Source organism: Sycon ciliatum, chromosome 1 (assembly GCF_964019385.1).
Source record: "Sycon ciliatum chromosome 1, ocSycCili1.1, whole genome shotgun sequence".
In the NCBI taxonomy this organism is placed as follows: domain Eukaryota; kingdom Metazoa; phylum Porifera; class Calcarea; order Leucosolenida; family Sycettidae; genus Sycon; species Sycon ciliatum.
The window spans coordinates 20258727-20277410 of NC_088643.1; the positions used below are offsets into that span (position 1 = coordinate 20258727).

At 47.0% G+C, this 18684-nt stretch overlaps 1 protein-coding gene across 1 annotated transcript in view; it reads right to left on the reverse strand.

Moving 5' to 3' along the window:
* Positions 1-225: 225 nt before the first annotated feature.
* The window catches only part of LOC135821037 (dynein axonemal heavy chain 12-like), a 96025-nt gene continuing 77566 nt past the window's right edge, over positions 226-18684 (reverse strand). Inside the window, exons 74-97 of the mRNA XM_065334133.1 lie at positions 18417-18532; positions 18148-18224; positions 17600-17759; positions 16923-17128; positions 15996-16136; positions 10210-10279; positions 9872-9960; positions 9457-9601; positions 8788-8938; positions 8500-8573; positions 7652-7831; positions 7230-7373; positions 6895-7032; positions 6481-6578; positions 5838-6057; positions 5509-5616; positions 4798-4901; positions 4145-4256; positions 3924-4016; positions 3688-3747; positions 3297-3374; positions 2739-2830; positions 1986-2053; positions 226-1281 (exon numbers count right to left, since the gene is read on the reverse strand). Of these exons, the coding sequence (XP_065190205.1) occupies positions 1091-1281; positions 1986-2053; positions 2739-2830; positions 3297-3374; positions 3688-3747; positions 3924-4016; positions 4145-4256; positions 4798-4901; positions 5509-5616; positions 5838-6057; positions 6481-6578; positions 6895-7032; positions 7230-7373; positions 7652-7831; positions 8500-8573; positions 8788-8938; positions 9457-9601; positions 9872-9960; positions 10210-10279; positions 15996-16136; positions 16923-17128; positions 17600-17759; positions 18148-18224; positions 18417-18532 (2915 nt within the window). The 3' untranslated portion in view covers positions 226-1090. The remainder of the gene's footprint in view (positions 1282-1985; positions 2054-2738; positions 2831-3296; positions 3375-3687; positions 3748-3923; positions 4017-4144; positions 4257-4797; positions 4902-5508; positions 5617-5837; positions 6058-6480; positions 6579-6894; positions 7033-7229; positions 7374-7651; positions 7832-8499; positions 8574-8787; positions 8939-9456; positions 9602-9871; positions 9961-10209; positions 10280-15995; positions 16137-16922; positions 17129-17599; positions 17760-18147; positions 18225-18416; positions 18533-18684) is intronic.

Sequence of the window (18684 nt, forward strand, 5' to 3'; positions counted from 1 at the left end):
AACGGTAGTGCTACGCGCCTGGGGAAGGGAGAGTACTCGTACCAGTATTGGTGTGTTCGGGCTTGTCTGGTCGCCGACTCAGTGCAGCCCAATATGTTCAAGATACGCCGTGATTCGTACATGATTTAGACTGGCATCACATACCGGTACTAGTACACGTCCCGATGAACACAAGTGCATGCAATGTGCAGACACCCAGTGCACCAGTGACACATTCGCAGCAGATAGAGTATGGTAATTACGGCATACGCAGATTCCAAAATCGTCAGTCATTCATAACCATAAATATCATACAAACCAGGGGAGAGTACAAAGAATAAATGCTCGCGGGTAACATTCAAAGATAAAGTTTACTCACAAAGGTATCTAGAATAGAAAAATCTCACAATACTCGTAGAACTTTGACGAAATCAGAGCACAAAAAGGAATACAATATCAATGACTGTTACAAGTCGAAATCAGTGCCCGTCTGTACGATGACTGAGAAACACCAGACAAAGGACTAACAAAGTTCACACACTCGCATTCATGTGAACAGAGACTTCAACTGCTGAACATGAGCCGGAGATAAGATGTACACGAACCTTGAAGTGCATCCCGGCATGGCTATGCTATGCTAGCAAGGATTCCAAAAAAATCTGTACACTGTTCGTGTCGCGAGACTCCATTCTCTGAGTACACGTTCATACATACTTATAAAAATCTTCGTGTTGTTGCTGTGAACGTTATCAATTCATGCATTATTAGTTCATCAAGTCTAAGGTCATACTAGTACATGTACACTTCCAGTTCCTATGAACCGTTATCAAAGCAGCAAAACATGGCTCATTGCATAAAAATCAGATATATTGAAGAGAACCCTAGCAAAATGAATGCCAGAGAAATTTGAACGTAACAGCATTTCATAGTACCGTGACACAGCTGGTCACTACAGTGATGCTGCATAGAATGTGTGGACTGCATATAGCAGATGGACTGCATGCAGAAGATGGGCTGCATACAGAAGATGGACTGCATACAGAAGATGGACTGCATACAGATTGTTCACTGGGTGGCTTGCAAACAGAGTATGTGCGTGGACCTTGCATACTTAGTCATCCAGCTGACAGAGCAGCGCCACGCCACGGTTGATCCAGTGCTTGATGGGTTTGTCGGAGCCGAGCAGGATGGGCAGCACGTAGTTGGTCGAGTGCCCGGTCGTGGACAGCTGACCTCGCCGTGCACTGGTCTTGTAGACAGGACATGAGTAGCGCTGGTCTTCCTTGATGTCAACTTTCTTCTCTGCATGCATGGAACGAGAAACAATGGGGAGAAAGAGAGGAGAGAAGGGAAAGGAGAGGAGAAGACAGGAGGGGGAGAAGACAAGGGAAATGGAATAGCATAGTGTGAGAGTGACTGCCACAGGCTGCTCCGCCGAAAGGACATGCATGGGGAGCCAAGCAGAAGGACTGTTGCAATAAAAAACGTGCCCAGCACAGTACATATATCACATGATATTGCCAACACCATGGCATGGAGCCAGCTGAAACAGAATGACTAACCAGGGATCTGGTTTTGATACAACATGCACAAGCAAAGCCTACAGTAAGTGAAATTATTTTCCAGGTCATTTTTGTTTTAGGCTGCACAGGAGACTATAGTAGCAGTTAGATAGGAGCGTCGGGGAAGGAGCCCAACATTCGCAAAGCCCGTGGCTTCCAAGTGTAATCGGTGAAGACTTCGCTGTGATAAACACCAAGAGCAGTGCGCAATGAAGGAGAAAAGTGGCTGGATAGTGACAAGTGATGGGAAATGTATGTGTACTTCAAGAGAAGAGAAACACATGCGTTCTCGAGAAGGTCGAAGCCAAACAGCTGGACTCACTATTGCCCAATATCTTGAGTGGGCGATTTGCAAGCTCGGTGCACGGACATGCATCTACCGTACTATTATGTGCACTCGGCTGGGGCGAAAATTTATTGATTGAGCTATTATCTTGTACTTACCAGGCTTGAGCCACAGGATGGGCATCTGATCAAACAGACTTTTCGGATGAGACTCTGCAATGACATCCCTGAAAGATGATCACAGCATATGTGCACACAGTGCACAACAGTTAGCACTTCGACAAAGACAATGGCAATGAGTGACGATGTGGCACATGCTTGAAGGAGGTCTCTGCACACAGTAACTACTGGAGGAGTTTACGCCGATGAGTACCCAGGCAGTGAAAGGATCGTGAAGGCTGCATGACAAATCTAGATTGTCTAACGATCGCACTATGTGCGTTAAACTCAAAGCTGCAGCAAGCTAGCCTCCGTTCACTGTTGTTTTGTGTACTATACTCTCTCTCTGTCGCTCTGTCGCTCTCTCTCTCACTCTCTCTCCCTCCCTTTCCCTCCCTCTCCTCCTTCTCTCTCTCTCCCTCTGTCTCTCCCTCTCTCTCTCTCTCTCTCTCTCTCTCTCTCTCTCTCTCTCTCTCTCTCTCTCTCTCTCTCTCTCTCTCTCTCTCTCTCTCTCTCTCTCTCTCTCTCTCTCTCTCTCTTTCTCTTTCTCTTTCTCTTTCTCTTTCTCTTTCTCTTTCTCTTTCTCTTTCTCTCTCTCTCTCCCTCCCCTCTCTCCCTCTCTCTCCTCCCACACAACATCTGAGTACACACAGCACACTGGGGGCATCCATTGTGACCGGCAAACAGGACAAAATGTCATAAAGGTAGTTTCTGGTGACAAACCAGACGATAGATCAAGACAGTAAGACCAACCTCTCTCTGTCCCAGCGACCACCATCGAGGTAGAGCCCATGGATATACACACCATCCTCCGGCGCTGCATCCTGCTCATCCACCTTCAATGCCTGCAAAGAGACAATGTACAACTGTTTAATTAATAACAAGGAAATACACCAATAAAGCTTAACAGGAATGCGACGCGAGCAGTGTTCGCAAATTCGCAATAGAACAGCAACAGTGCCACAAGCAGGATACTCTAGTAAGTATTGACTGTACAACTTTCCCTCGACAGCGTTGCTTTACGACACAGATAACAATATAAAGGAATACGGAATCACCCTGAATCTACATGTATACCCATCACTATCGTGCACAGTGACGCATAGTGCATTGTGGCATTTGGTCCCGTGCACGCTTCACTCACTCCCAGCCTGGCCAGGAGCTGTATTTCAACCCAAGCAGTCTAACAAGACACAAAGCACTGGTATATTTCTCAAGCGGATACTGTGCGTTTTCGCTAAAAGGATGCCGTGTGCAGATAATTCCATGAGACATATTCCTAATAGCGCACAACAATGCACAAGCACTTACCCGGAAGTCAAAGCCCAGCTTGTCGATGGGAATCGTGTATTTTCTGGCATAGTTCTGCATGGCACCTGTCAGGAAGGCCTACATTGGTTGGACAGGACATCACCATGCACGCATACGTGAACACACATCCACACATCCAGTACATACACAGATGTACACGCACACACACAAACACACACACACACAAACACACACACACACACACACACACACACACACACACACATACACAACCCTCAGGCTAGGCTCGGTAATGCAGTCTGATGTGATTCACATCCAGGAGAATTGGAATGTATTTCAGCACTGGCATTACATAGGATCAGATGTTTGTGTTTCATGTCCCAAAAATACAAATGACATGTGTCAGATACGTAACTTATGACAGTGTTACCTGGGTGAAATAGAATCCAGACAGCCAGAAGACAGGCGGCTTGCCATCATCGAACCAGTTCTACATACACACACAGTGGCACGGGAGAGACACAATGGTGTTGAGCAAGATTTATCCGCACGTGCATCAGAATTGCACACAAACCATTGGAACTGATAGGAGAATACCAAGCACAGCACTTGGGGAACACATTAGCCAGGCAAACAACAGTAACAATCTGATGCGACAAGACTCACCTGAAGGAAAGTTAGACGAGCTGCCAAGTCAGCTATGTAGCTGCCGAGCGGCTTCAGACTGGGGTAAGATGCCTTTGCCCATAGCTCCGGCAGCTAGAATATGAATATGAATATGAACACAGAATGGAATACAATGTAGTGCCACATGTCAGTTGCAAATGTGGTGACTGGAATCCTCACCCGTTACAACATTGAATCTAGAGTGTAGCATGGCAACCTACCTTGCCAATTAGCAGGCTGGTGGACAGGCTCTCCAGCTCCACGTTCATCACCACCAAACCCTTGATGGCCTTCCGCAAGTTCTGCAGAGTGGTGCGTATCACACTGGCTAACCTGGAGTGTGATCGAAACACAGAACACACACACGCACCCACACGCACACACGCACACACCCACAGTCCAACAGATATCTATTAAAGAGAGGAAGTCAAACCTACGGGTCGTGTGCGCGTCTCAAACCTGGAGAAACTTGCAGAATAGCAATGCAAAATATCGAAGGTGTTCTGTAAGAATAATAACACCGGTGGTGTGTTGCTCGTGTCATAAAAGAAATGCTGCCGTTTGTCCTTTCTTTTGCAGAACGAGTACGAGTAGTGCGCTTTAATGCTAACAGAACCAAGTGGTCAAGAATGCTTAGGATGTATGCAAGAGACAACACGTATGTCATGCAGTCACGCTCGGATATAACGACATCGATGGTAAACGGCGGAGAATGATGCTCGCAGCATATTGTGTCCAGTGTGCGCTGGTCGGGTGTACATGTAGTCACTTAACAGAAACAAGGGCATTATTGCTCGCTTGCTGCAGCGTCATTATAGTATCATAGCTTAACTGAACTGTGCGCTATGTATGCAGCCCAAAGCACAGCACTAACCGATTGAATCTTTCCATCTCCTGGACGAGCACAGTGTTCATACTCTCGCCGTACGTCACCGGGTATTTCTGCTGCGCGTCTTCAATGTCAAAGTTATCTGGAAGCTACGCATTCACGTGTTCAAAATACGCACACACACACACACACACACACACACACACACACACACACACACACACACACACACACACGTACATGTGCATGCACACCCGCACCCACACACACATACACACACACACGTACACACACGCGAACACACACAGAAGCACCAAAAGTCAAAAAAACAAACCAGTGACTACAATGTCCAGATTTAACCCACAACCTGGGGAGTACCGACATTGTTTTTACACTGCAATTTACCGTCAAAAGTGTGTTGACCTCAAAGGCCCAAAGTGTCCTGAAAAGTGTGCTTTTGCTGCATAGAGGGGGTTTCAACTTTCACCAAACATTAGTGCAGAGCCTGGGCACACTGGCCTGCAACATTCAAAGGGTTACTAGTAACGTTTGCGTCCGCCAGGTGTGATACATGTCTTCTAGCAGTCAATGTTTACAAGAGACTGCTAAGCAGTCCCTGCAACCCGTCCTTCAGAGGCTCCCAACAAACAGACATGCAGACCCACGGAGCCTCCCAACACACAGACACACCAACATACCAAAGCTCCCACCACAGAGACAAACGGACACACAGACAAACAGAGACTGCATGCTAACCTTGGAAAGAATATCACTGGCAATTTCAATCAACTGCTCATCGGCCTTCTTGCCCCCACCACCTCCTCCACCAGTGTTGGACTGGACCTTCAGGACAGAGTCGAACAACTACACAAAACACCAGAGGGCTATAAGTTGAACAGCTGCATATTCAGATAAATCAACGTTGTAAGCGTAGACCCCTATACACAATATCAGCTTAACACATTGTAAGCCAGGTGCAAGTGCACAAAGTCACACACAACACACATAGGAATAGATAACTAGTCTGAAGTGAAACTGGTTCTATCAGGATCGGCTATAGAAAACCGGCATGGTGTGCAACTGACCTCTCTGGTCTCGTGCAGCTCTTTGGAGATGTCCACATTCTCGTGCATGCCAAACACCTCCGGCGTCTGCATCATCGGCAGGGCCTTGATGAACTCCACGTAGCTCTCATAGTCTCCTTTCGGTGGCACTACATACGCACCACTGGGTGAGAACTTGTAGTGGGGGTTTTCAATCACGTCCTTATTGTAGAAGTTTGACAGCATACTCATCAGGCAGCGCCTGCAGATATGCAAGACACATTAAAAAGCACAGCGGTTTTTCTTATTGTCCGTAAACAGTGGAAAGACAGATTATTTGATCGAGCATCAAACTGAGGATGAGCAAAATCACAAACAAAGGCAATCCATTCTCGCACAGTCACCAACAAAGGTTAAATGTTCTCCGGGACAGGATCCAAACTGAAGTCTCAGCAACTTTGCGCCCAAGTACTTTGAAGTTCTTTGCATCCACTTCCAGCATAATGAAAGATTCACTATTCGACCCACACCCACCACGGAGAACTTGAATCAATAGCCACCATCTTAGACCTCAACAGCACTCCCTAATGTTTGGTATGTGCTGCAGCAATGACTCAATCGATACACATAAGTTTCTTGCATGACACACTAGCAACACATAATGAACGCACGGAGATGTACTGACCTGTCCCAGTCATCAGTGACACGACCACCATAGTTACACTGGCCGGTCATGTACGTGATGGCATCGAACGGCACGTCCGTGTACTCATTGATAAATAGCTGAAATCAGTGCAAACCAGAGACATACACACAGAGGATATGCACACACGTATAACAGTACTTTGCCGGTAGGAAGGGACCCTATCCAGCCCAGTGTTAAATGGCTCCACGATAACTTTTTACAATACGAAAGCTAACTGCTTATGGAGCAGCTACCCAAGAGCTACGATACTCTCTGCTGGCACGCTTAACTTGACAGCCCTAGTTGGCAAGTGATTGCCATGTCCATTTACAAGTTCGCACCACTTGTGCAAATCATTCCATACAAGTGAACACACGGGTGCCGTAGACTACCGGTCACGGCAGCATGCCATACCTGCAGCTGCCGTACACTGATACGCAGATCAGACTCGTTGAAGCCATAGGGAATGTTCCAGCCCAGCGGGCCAAACTTCCGGCGCTCTTGGACCAGCGCATGGAAGAAGCACAGGCCATACAGCAGCTTTTCAAATATCTAAGAAGAGCAACGAGAACAACAACAACAACAACGGTAATCACCAGCAATACTCATGAGCACCCAGCAAAGCAATATGCAATAAACTTGACTGGGCTTCTACAAGAGACTGGGCTTGTAATAGAGATAATACGGTACGCATTGACTATTAGTCAACACTGCATGATAATCCTGAACAAGTTGGCTAAGCTCCTTACCGCCTCCTTGCCTTCCTCCACTGCACTGAAGAACTCTGTATCGGAGATGGGATCGCAGATATACGACTGCAGTAGATTCTGTCGCAGTCCAGTGGGAGGCTCATTTGTCATTTTCACGCCGTTTTGCAGAACCGTCACTGGAAACTGCAGGCAAAAGCACCAGGGTGAGAATCCAATGAGTCACATTGCCCCCAAGCATTACCAATGATTTAATGGGAACTTGCGTCAAACTACTAACTCAGAGTGACACCAACCAAACAGGATCGTTTTGATTTAGATTTGTCCTATTCTCACCGTCTTCAAAACGACTCAGATTTGATTGGGATTGGACACAATTCTGATATTCAAAACCTGGGAGAACCCACCATTTACTGGTACATATACCCACACACGCACACACTGTACATGAGTTGCCCACTTACCTTATCAGATGGATAGCTAGTCAGCCAGAGTCTGAAGTCCTTGTTGACCGCCTCAGGATTCATCTCCTCGCACAGCTTTTCCAAGTTTGGCATCCAGGACACAGCTAAATGACAGTTCTGCAGGACTACCCACGTGCCGTCCTTGACAGCATTGTCAATCATCTTCTGAGCAATGGGACCCTGAGCAATGCAACATGGAAGCATGCACATAATGTCAGAGGTTTTTCTTACGATGGCTCATAAACAAATCGGAAAATAAAACGGCCCGATTGATTCTGGTCAAAATTGCACAATCGCAGCGGCGCATTGTATGGAGAACAAACATGAAAGGAATTACTGTTCATACTTTCGCAGAGCTGAACCTTCATGCCACCGTCTTATACACAGCAATATACATAGTCTGAGAGCACGCAGTAGAAGGCGGACAGTTTTTTTTATAAACAATCATCAGATGGAGTAACTGTAACGAATAAAAACTGCCCGTCCCCTACTGTGTGCCAATGCACTGTCTATTTCTACACATCGAGCACTGTTAGGCTGCACTATGGTAGTCTTACAGCATACAGTGTACTGGAAAACCGGGAATTTTCGGTGGTGTAATATTTCCGGTATTTCCCAAAATCAACGGTTCGGTAGCGTGAAAATTTCCGTAAACCAGTTTTCCAAATCCAAAAATGCATTTTGCACACTGTGTGGAATGGCATGGTTGGATTTTAGGTAAAAATTACCTGTACCGAAGTTTACGAAAATAAATCTCCACCGAAATTTTCCGGTTTTACAGTAGCTGCAAGTAATTGAAGCAGCACACAACAAACATCACACTGCACACTGGAAAGTAACAAGCATACCTGTCCCTGGCCCAATGAGATAGCGTTGAACTTGTCACCGTCAAACTTCCGATCTGCAGCAAACTTCAGCAGCCCTGCAATAGCAACATAGGATAGCACAATTAGAGTGAAGCGATCTGTTTAGGCACGTGTTGAGTGCCATTTTATCGACTACATGTGCATAGAGAGCTGCACATGGAGTCTTCAAATTAGCATCACATCATTCACATGTAAACTACATGTGTAGTCATCACTGTAGGAAATTTGTACCCAATAATCAAATGTCTCTCCCTTTCTCTGGCCACTCACCAGCCATGGGATCAGCACCAGGGGATAGTACAAAGATCAGCGGGATGCACGCATTGGAGTCTGCATAGCTCTTCGACAGGTCGAACGGAGGCGGCTGAACGTAGCGATCACCGAGCTTCTCCTCTACGAACTTCACAACCAGTGGCACCACCTTGTAGACAAGAACAGTATAGACAAGAGACACAGAGGGAGTTGCATAGAAGATAACACACATAATATAAGGGAATGTACATGTAGAGGGGCGAGGTATCCTGCATCTTCGTAACTCCATGAGAATTTTGAACAGATAATATGCTCTTTTCCTCAGAACTGAAAATTCACAATCCAGTACACTGTACCGATTTCAACGAATGTTTCAGCAAATCACCATCATCAGGTTACGATATTGTTGTGAGTTTGCAGTGCTAAGGGAAAGAGCATGTGTGCTCGAAAATTCTCATGGAATATAAGGGAAGCTGCTCAAAATTAAGAGAGATGAGAGCCATTGTTGGACCTCTGAGTTACACAGATGAGATCATCAATGGACACTGATTGTACTAACTCAAGAGTTGTCTCAGAGCAACCTGCTGCTTTTCTGATTCTATACAGAGACAATCTTTACCCAATCCACTGTGTCAACACAAACCATATTCCACCGTGTGCTAAGAGCCAGAGCGGAGACAAACTGACCTTATCGGGACGCAGACAGCGGATGACTATCATGCGCTGGAAGACGTTGAGCTTTTCATTGTACGGTGGAGGCAGCTCACAGTTCTGTGGCTCTTTGCTGTCGTACACCAGCTTCCACTGGTTTGTATGCTTCGCAAACTGCTTTCTATGGGACAAGAGTGACATGAACGAGAAAAAGCATGTTTCAAACAACACACAGTTGTAGATTGGGAGCAAACCAATTTCAAGTAAAGTGGATAGGTTAAAAAACAAATGCAACGGGAATCACGACCGACTTAACATAGTACAAATCGGATATTTGCTCCGTTGACCTAAGCTTGGTAGACATGGGGCAATTGGCATGGCAGAGAAAACGACCTAATACTTGAAGTAACAGAATTCACGATAACAAACTACTACCAGTAGTAATGCTTACATGAAGCCCTTGAATGCTGGCAAGTCACTCATTCTGCAAATCTCATCCCAACTTCTGTCGGATAGCCACGATGATGCTGGATTTTCCAACTAAGTAAACAGATCAACAGACATGAACAACTAATCACATGGCCATAGTGATACAACAAGATACAAAACACCAATACACAAGATGAAAACTGTTCACTAAGAACACAGTTTGCTCCATTGAAGCCGCCACGTACTGAGATTCTCTTCCACTGGAAACAGCTCTACATTGGCATCGCGGTACAATGTCACTACACTGCATCCAACACTCAATAAATTCGACCATGAACACTACTAGCCATACCCACCTACCTTGTTATCCAAGCCAATACCTCCTGTCAGGAAGAACATGAACTCTTCCTGATCCAACTCTTTCTTTGCCCTACAGGAATGAAAGCACATGTACAAGCAAGAACTCTCCGTTAGCAACTTTGCACTGTTAGCCAGCGTAATCTATTGAGTCATGTCACGAGATGTGAAGTTCTGATGTCGCAGCACTGGGTAGAGATTGTACAGGAAGGTCCACAATCTTCGGGTTTTTTTTAGGGCTGAAACGATTATACCTCGGTAAGCGATCGATAATTCCTTATCAATGAAGTAATCGTTACGTTATAGATTACTCGTAAGGGATTTTGAGTCCAAAAAGTGCTGAAAACCCTCGTTTCGTGAAGTTTGAATCAGTTCCCACTGTGAGTCTGCAGTTGCCTGGGGCATGGTGCATATTCTGAGGTTAAATTGACTTCAAAACTGCCATGTTTCGGAGCTACCCTGTCACTAATGCAGATTTTTGGTATTATGAAGGCCTAGCTTTTGGAAACAGAGTAATGTTTGCACAAAATTCTGACACTACTTGCTAATGATTATAATCGATTAATCGATCGTTAGGCTAAAGAGTAATCGATAGGTGAAAATAAACGATCGTTTCAGCCCTATTTTTTTTACTAACGTTAGCATGCATTGCTAATGCAAGTTAGAAACCAGCCCAGCGAGCTGGCCCAATTTTCGAGTGACGTGGGCATGCGCCGTTCAAGATCCCGCGCAATGTATCTTGCACTGTCATTGCTGTTTCGACTCTCAAGCTTGCAACTGCAGAAGATGTCCAGCACAGCGTTCTGTGAAGCACTACAGTGCGTGTATCGTGGCGTGCGGGTTCACACCGAGTATACGGCGACTGTCAATGTTATCGGAGGGGCAGGTGCTGTGCTTGGGACAGGATCAGCCAATACCACCACGCCAAACGTTCCAGATGTGGTAGATAACCGTGTCGTTGATGCGGTGTCACGCGATGAGATGGTCGTGAACTGGACTGCTCCGCAGAGTCTGTGCGTGCTAACTAAGTGCCCATCAAGTACTGTCTACCTTGCACAGTCAAGAAAATTCTCATCTCAACTGATCCCAAGAGCAACCTCGTGTGAACAAGGTAGGTTGCTTTATTATCTTTTTCAACAAGTGTGCATTTTATGTGTATTTTAATTGCGTTTTACTTCTTGTGTCTTTTCAGATGACACGTATGGTGACGCAGAGTGTTATCCAGTTGAGCTTCAATGGGCCAATAACCCGGAAGGCCGGGCAGAGCAGACCCAGGATGCCGTAGGTGAAACTGTGTGCTTTTACCGCGCTGCCAATCTTGGCGGTGCTGCAGGCGTGGCTGCCCTTCATCCACAGTGGCGCGAAGGTGTTGTCGTTCGGCATGATGTGCAGGAGGGAGGATTTCTGCTGTATGAAGTTGAGGTCGATGACGGTGGGGCCAAAGCTTCCTTCGCAGGAGCTCATCTGCGGCCCCGTCATGTGTCCCCTGTGCGCGTTTGGCACAATCAGTTTCTGGACCCCGTGCCAGAAGACTGGTACAGGGGTCCAGAGCCATACCGAGGACCCGCTCGGAAACGCTATTATCAGCGATGATAACAATTCACTGCATCAATTGTGCCTCTTTTCCTCGTTCCTCTTCTGTGCTATACATAAATCCTTGGCTCTCCATCAGAGCCTATTCCCTTTCCGGTCCTGGTTCTTCTTATTGTTTTCTTGGCGTGTGTGTGGGTGCCGGTGTGTCTGTGTTTGTGCATGCATGCGTGCTAGGCCTAGTGCGTGCACAATAATTTGAGAACAATACATGTATGTTCCTCAATAGTAGTCTCAATAATTTTGGACTGTGTATAGTGGATGCCTAGTTGGCTGGACTTTGTACAGGGAGTGTTGTCCACATAAAGACTCTTTTTAGTGAAGCCAATTGGCTGGACTCTATACAGAGAGTGATGTCCATCTAAACTTTGAGCTCATAGTTGATTCCAAGTTTGGACTCTGTACAGTGGATTTTGGACCAATAGACTCTATATAGGGGTTGGACATCGTATAGGGGCTGGACGCTATACTGAGTCCAACATATATATTTCTACATTGCAACTGAAAAGCAAAGGAACACTGAGATCAACATCATGATTTGGGCAGTGTACAGAGAAACGCTGGAGACACCATCATCTACCACAGCACAGACAAAGTCTGATGCCATGACTTCCCCACCGCAAACAACTGGACGTTCGCAAAGCAGCACCATCGGCTCGCCTGGAAGCAGACACAGCCCGCCTGCCACGCCTGCTGATGTAGTGTATTACGCGTCACACGCTATTGCCCTGAACACTCGGCGCACATACAAGGCCCAGGTGGGCCTCTGTGTCCGCTGGGGAATGGTAAGCCTCTATCCCGACCGGCATTCACGGCAACTGTGAGGATGCTGCTCACCAGTTGCGGCGTTGACTCTGCGTTGTACGCCAGCCACTCGTTCCGAATAGGTGCTGCCAGACTCCATAATCAGAGGGGTGGGAAGATGGAAGAGCGATGCCTGCCTGTACATTCATACAACGGCAGCCAAGGCAGTGGCTGCGGCAATGGCCTTAGCCCCTGATACCAAATTCTGATATTTAATCCTTTGCCTACAGTCCATTCATAAAAATATGGACTTCTAGGTTTTGGCCATACATGGGTCAAACTTTGAGCTCTGACACAAATAACGGAACTGGTTCGGATGTGCAGCGCTATGGGAATGGGTGTTTCCACCCGAATTCCTTATTTCAGAGATGAAGCTGCAGGAAGCCTCAGCCCTTCTTCAAACTTATTTTAGAATTTTTCTGCAATCCCCTGTGGAATCCTCTTCCAATTATGTTTCTGAAGTCGATTTCTCCAAAAAGCAAGCCCTAACAAGAATAGGATTTCGGCCAGGTTTTGCCCCAAAAGCACTGAATTGGAAAAATATCAAAATCCAGCCGACCCCGCCAGGTACCCTTTTTGGACCCTTTTTCAAATTTCAAATTTTGCAGCACTGCACTGTGTACGATAAAGTCGCCAAATACAGGTGCTTGCCAGAGCCAGGGCCCATCTTTTCACGAATGGACTGTAGCTTGCACGGGTAACTGCTCTTATGGCATGTTCCGTGAGCGCCGATTAATGGAATACATGCTCTCAACTGGTTATCGGCATACATGCCGGCTTTGAGTATCAAAGCCAAGTTAGCCCACGCGGGCACATGCGTAGTGATGGTCTCATGATGCATATCATTAAATGTTGGGTTAGCTTTTGGGCTAACCCTAGTTAGCGATAAGACCGATGCGCTGCTCTCTATCTCATGCTAGCTGCGACCGAGCTGGCTTTACACGTGCACTCAACTGCTGCGCATGCGCGCCCAAATCGCCTTGGGTAGCTCTTGCTGCGCTGACTTTGGCTTGCGCTTTCCTTTGCAGTGTCACTGAGCAGCAACCGGAATTTGTTTGCCACCCACCCTCCCATTCCCACATTATATAGGTGGGAACAGCTTCCTTCAACTGGTTGCTTTGCTGCTACTATCTCTGCTGAAAATTGCATACTATTGGTCGGCTGTTTGCGACGCCAATCAGTAGTCATTGCACCCGGTCGCGGGTACTATTGCCGCTCAAGCATGAGCGATTGCTTTGGCCGTTTGCAACGCCAACTGCTTCACCCTGGTTGGCTGTTTGCAACGTCGATCAGGGAACTTTGCACCCGGTCGCGGGTACTGCTGCAGCTCAGTCGTGAGCGATCACTTTGGCTGTTTGCAACGCCAATCGCTTCACCAGTTGATCGAAACCAGCACACTGGTGTACCCCAATCATCCTTGTGCGGTGTTGCGAGAATGCGTGGGTATGCATGCAGCTTTGCTCTGTGACTTTCCATTGCATGTAGTCACTTGGCTCTCCCATTTCCTATACACTGCTCTGATGCATTCGGGTGCAAGCGCTAATTATTATTCTGTGCCGAGTATGGTCTGTAATTTGCATTTTTTGCACTGCTGCTACTGTTGCCTTTATGTGCGCTGCAGTAGCTAGTCGAATGCAGTTTGGTTGTCTTTTCCTTTGGACAAGAAGTGCTTTCCTTGTCAGGCTGGTAATTTCTCTCCCTCCCTCCCCCCCATTTTGCACTCACTTCCTGTGCCGGGAGGGCCACGTATACATGGCTGCTGTGTTGCTGCTGCAATGTTGTGGCAGCGGCATCTTGATGTGATGGACTGATGTTGTAACAGTGTACCCATTTGCTGTTGCTGGGTACCGTAGTTTGTCAGTTGTGCCTGTTTGAAGTTGCCAGGCCAGCTTGTATTGGTGCGTTCCCGTTTGCTGTTGCCGGGACACCATGTTTGTCACGGCGTACCCGTTTGCTGTTGCCGGGGCCGTGTTTGTACTGGTGCGTTCCCGTTTGCTGTTGCCGGGACACCATGTTTGTAACGGCGTACCCGTTTGCTGTTGCCGGGGCCGTGTTTGTACTGGTGCGTTCCCGTTTGCTGTTGCCGGGGCACCATGTTTGTAACGGCGTACCCGTTTGCTGTTGCCGGGGCCGTGTTTGTGTTGGTGCGTTCCCGTTGAGTTTGCCGGGGCACCATGTTTGTAACGATGTACCTGTTTGCTGTTGCCGGGTGACATATTTGCCAATTGTGCTTGTTACAAATTGCCGTGCTGTGCGCGTTATGAGGTAATAAGAATTATGAGCCATGTATTGGCTTGCTGTGCCCAATGCCAATGGCTCTTGCTAACACGGCAATTTGCTATCATTGGTGATATTTCAAAGAGTGACAAATGTGAAAAAGATAATGGCAAACCCCCACAACTAGGTTCTATGCTTGGTGTGCTGGTGCGAGCAAGTTTTGCAAGCATATTGCAATGTGGAATACCTGCGTGTGTACATAATATTATTATGCTTGGCCACAGGGCCTAGCGGGTGTGTGCACACACACATGGGTGTGCGGTGGCAGGTGCATGCATGTGGGTTAACTATATTTAGCATTTGGCGGCTCTACTCAGAGTCATTTGGCAGCTCCATGCAGAGTCATTTAGCGGCGATAGCAATAGCCTCGTCGTGCATAAGAAGCCAGCAAGAGTACATAACCCAAAAGAGTGTACAACTCTGCATACGGGGTCTGGCGCGGCATGCTGCCTGCATGACGTAGCCACGAACTGTGGGCCATTGCGTCATTATTGATCTGCTACGGTTTCCTGATTCCGAATCCGCTTTCCCCGGAGACTTGGAATGGTTACGTATGTTATGTGCCATGCACATGCATTGCTTATGCACTTACCGCATTGCACGTGACATCGTTGAGGCTAAGGCCCTCTTCAGGCGAGGGTCAAAACAGCCTATACGTCACATTTACATAGAAGTTTCCAAGACAACTACAAGAATCTGGCTGGAAGCCTAAAAAGCTGCCCAAACCTTTCAGGCAGGGTGCGAACCCTTGAACAAGGCAACTTTCCTGCATTTATCGTATATTCACCGGGCAGCCGTACAAACGTACACACTTTGTACGACTCCCTGCCTTCACACATCCCCTTGCGCAATTCCGAAGGAAAACTCAAATCCAGGCAGCTGGTTCGTCATTTCACAACGTAACGAAGGCAGTGCGCTGCGCAGGGCACCCATAGCTCGGAGATCAGAGTTGCACACTCTTGGGCTTATGTACTCACACAACCTATGTATGCTGGAGCATCTGGGGCTTTAGCTTACTGGACTAAGACGGATAGTCTCCGATGGACGCATGAGGTTTTAATTATACGAATGTGTTTAGACAGAACAGCAAGCAGGAGAGTGCATACTGGTTGACTGACCTGAGTAAGTTGCAGCAGAGAACAAACGAGAACAGTAGCTTGTCTTTCTCGAACAGAGACCGGCAGATGTTGCAATACAGGTTGTAAGTGAAGTGGTCGGTGAGGTTGCGCAATCGTCGCTCTAGGTTTTTCGATTTCAGACTGGAGACATTGAGACACAAGGCCACAAGAAAACAGCAAGTCAGTGTAAAACCGAACGCTGTGTTAGGTCAGCACAAGAACGCAGTAAAACTACAGCACTGCCGGGGTGTACTGTAGAACGGAGTGCCGAAGAACAAATAGGCTAGGATTTCACCAAGCACAGCATACCAATGTATACATGGTGACTAAACTGTGCATAGACTGTAGTGCATGGAAATAGGAACGCCCTATGCTAGGAGGCTGACCCCCAGTTCTTCAGCACCCGGCAGTACGGTAGCAAAACATAAAGACCAATCAGACACCTGATAAGACCAGTGTAGCTTGGTGTTCTGGAATGCATGGCCCGTCAGCCAAACATAAAGACCAATCAGACACCTGATAAGACCAGTGTAGCTTGGTGTTCTGGAATGCATGGCCCGTCAGCTGGAAGGAACATCCCTAAACAAAAGCCAAAGTTTGGCGTGGATTAGCAGATCCGGTGACCTTGCGTGCCGAAAAGGTAGGGTAGACCGATCTAGACAGGTACGTTCTTAGTCCCCACAAGTTGCCTGTGTACTGGAATATGCGTAGTGGGGAAAATCCTAAACTTTTGCAGCATTAAGTTCAGTTTGGTTCGCAAGATCATTGAAATCTTTTATTCTCACGATGGCCTGTGGCCAACAAGAGAAATCATTGTCGTCAACATTGAAATGATCGGCTCAGCAAAAGAGCATTGCATGCGGGAGCACTGCCATTGAGCATGCACATTGGGGAACATATCGTAGCTCACAGCTTGGATGCACTAACCTGTCGCTGATGGAGTTGATGAACAGATTGACAAACCACGTCAAAGAGTACTGGTACATGGGGTCGATGTTGGGCAAGTCAGTGATTGAGAAGAACAATACGGAGCCATGCTGTGCGATTGGTCGATAGCCGGCTCGAGAAGCGTCGATCTTCTTCTCTGTCTCTTCTGCAACCTTTTGCTTCTTGCTGATTTCATTGGATAGAACCTAACAGCAGGCAGGCAACCAGGCAGGCAGAGAAAGAGAGAGAGAGAGAGAGAGAGAGAGAGAGAGAGAGAGAGAGATGGAGAAAGAGAGAGAAAGAAAGAAAAAAAGCAGAAAGAGAGAGAGAGAGAGAGAAATTTCAGGCCTGGCATTCATACTGTTTCACAATCAACTATTGCCTGCCTTGCGATGCATTCACTTACAAGTGCAAAAAAGTGCATGGTATGTATTGGGTGAAAGGAGATAAGTAAACAGAAAAATCAAGAAAAATGTGCAAGGCGAGGAGCAGCCGCAAGCAACAGACACCATGGACACCCTTCCTCGTAGCGGAGCATGTCATTGGGGTCATCACAAAGGTTTGCTCCATGAAAATAATTCCCTTTACAGTAGCCGTTTACGCACAGAATTGAACAGCATCGACACCCATACTAGCTAGGCAAAAGTACATACCCCTACACTGTACCTCCAACCCACCTTTGAAGAATCAAGGATAGTAATGGCCGACTCGTCCTCGAGGATGTTACCCTCGGACGACGACAGGGTTTCTAGGATCTTGTCCTCGATTTCCTTCAGCTGCTTCTTGTTGGCAGCGCTCTGGACGATCAGTGCATTGCGCTCTTCTTCCAACTCAGGTCTGGAGACAGAACATATGCACACGACAGATTCACAAGAATATTGTAGTGGGCCAGTGGGTCTAATCTACTCACGTCCTGTTGCTGCTTTAGGAGCTACACCGTACGCCTTGATGCAATGAGCTTCCTACCAACGCGAAACAATCAGCTTGGCTGAATCTAATGCAAGCCGTGGACTTTCTAAAGTTGAGCTGTTCACAGGCCTGACAACAGGCCGTCAGCTATGCACTATTCAGGCGCAGTTGCACAACGTCAACGTTTGGGATCCTTCCCTATTTCTCGTTGAGCAGGACAAGACAAAGTTTACTAAGACTAGAGAGACACAAGGGCATATCTCATGCCAGCAGAAAGCAACCATGCCAGACTATGTAAATAATGGGGCAGACTCACCGTTCCTTTGCAACTACAATGCCCAGCAACTGATCTTCCAAACCTTCGGGTGTGATCATGAAGTTCAGCAGTGTCACCTACAATCAACACGTATACACGCACATAGTAGCAACATCATCAGCCAGGGCCTGTTACGACAGCAAAGGCTCGTCAGGAAAATTGTTGGCACGCAGCAATGTTCTCAGGCTCATGCATTGTACATAGCATATAGATATAAATGCACAAAATGAAATTTACAGTTTCTGTAACCTCTCGTGCACATCTATTACCTTGGTGGCCAGCTCAGGCAAGTAGTGAGGGTTGCGCAATTTCGTTGTGACGTAGAAGCGGAAGTCGGCCGAGTATTCAATCACGGTGTCGCCAAGACGGATACAGTTCACACCACCTGCATACAAGAACACATGAAAACGTATTACAGTAAACCGGCAAAGTGCTGCGAAGAACAAATTTATAGGAAAGTGTGTTGCTCCCCACACTGGAGCTCGCGCTTTCTCTCCAACTTGACTTGACAAAATTGGCAATTTTATTCCGATTGTG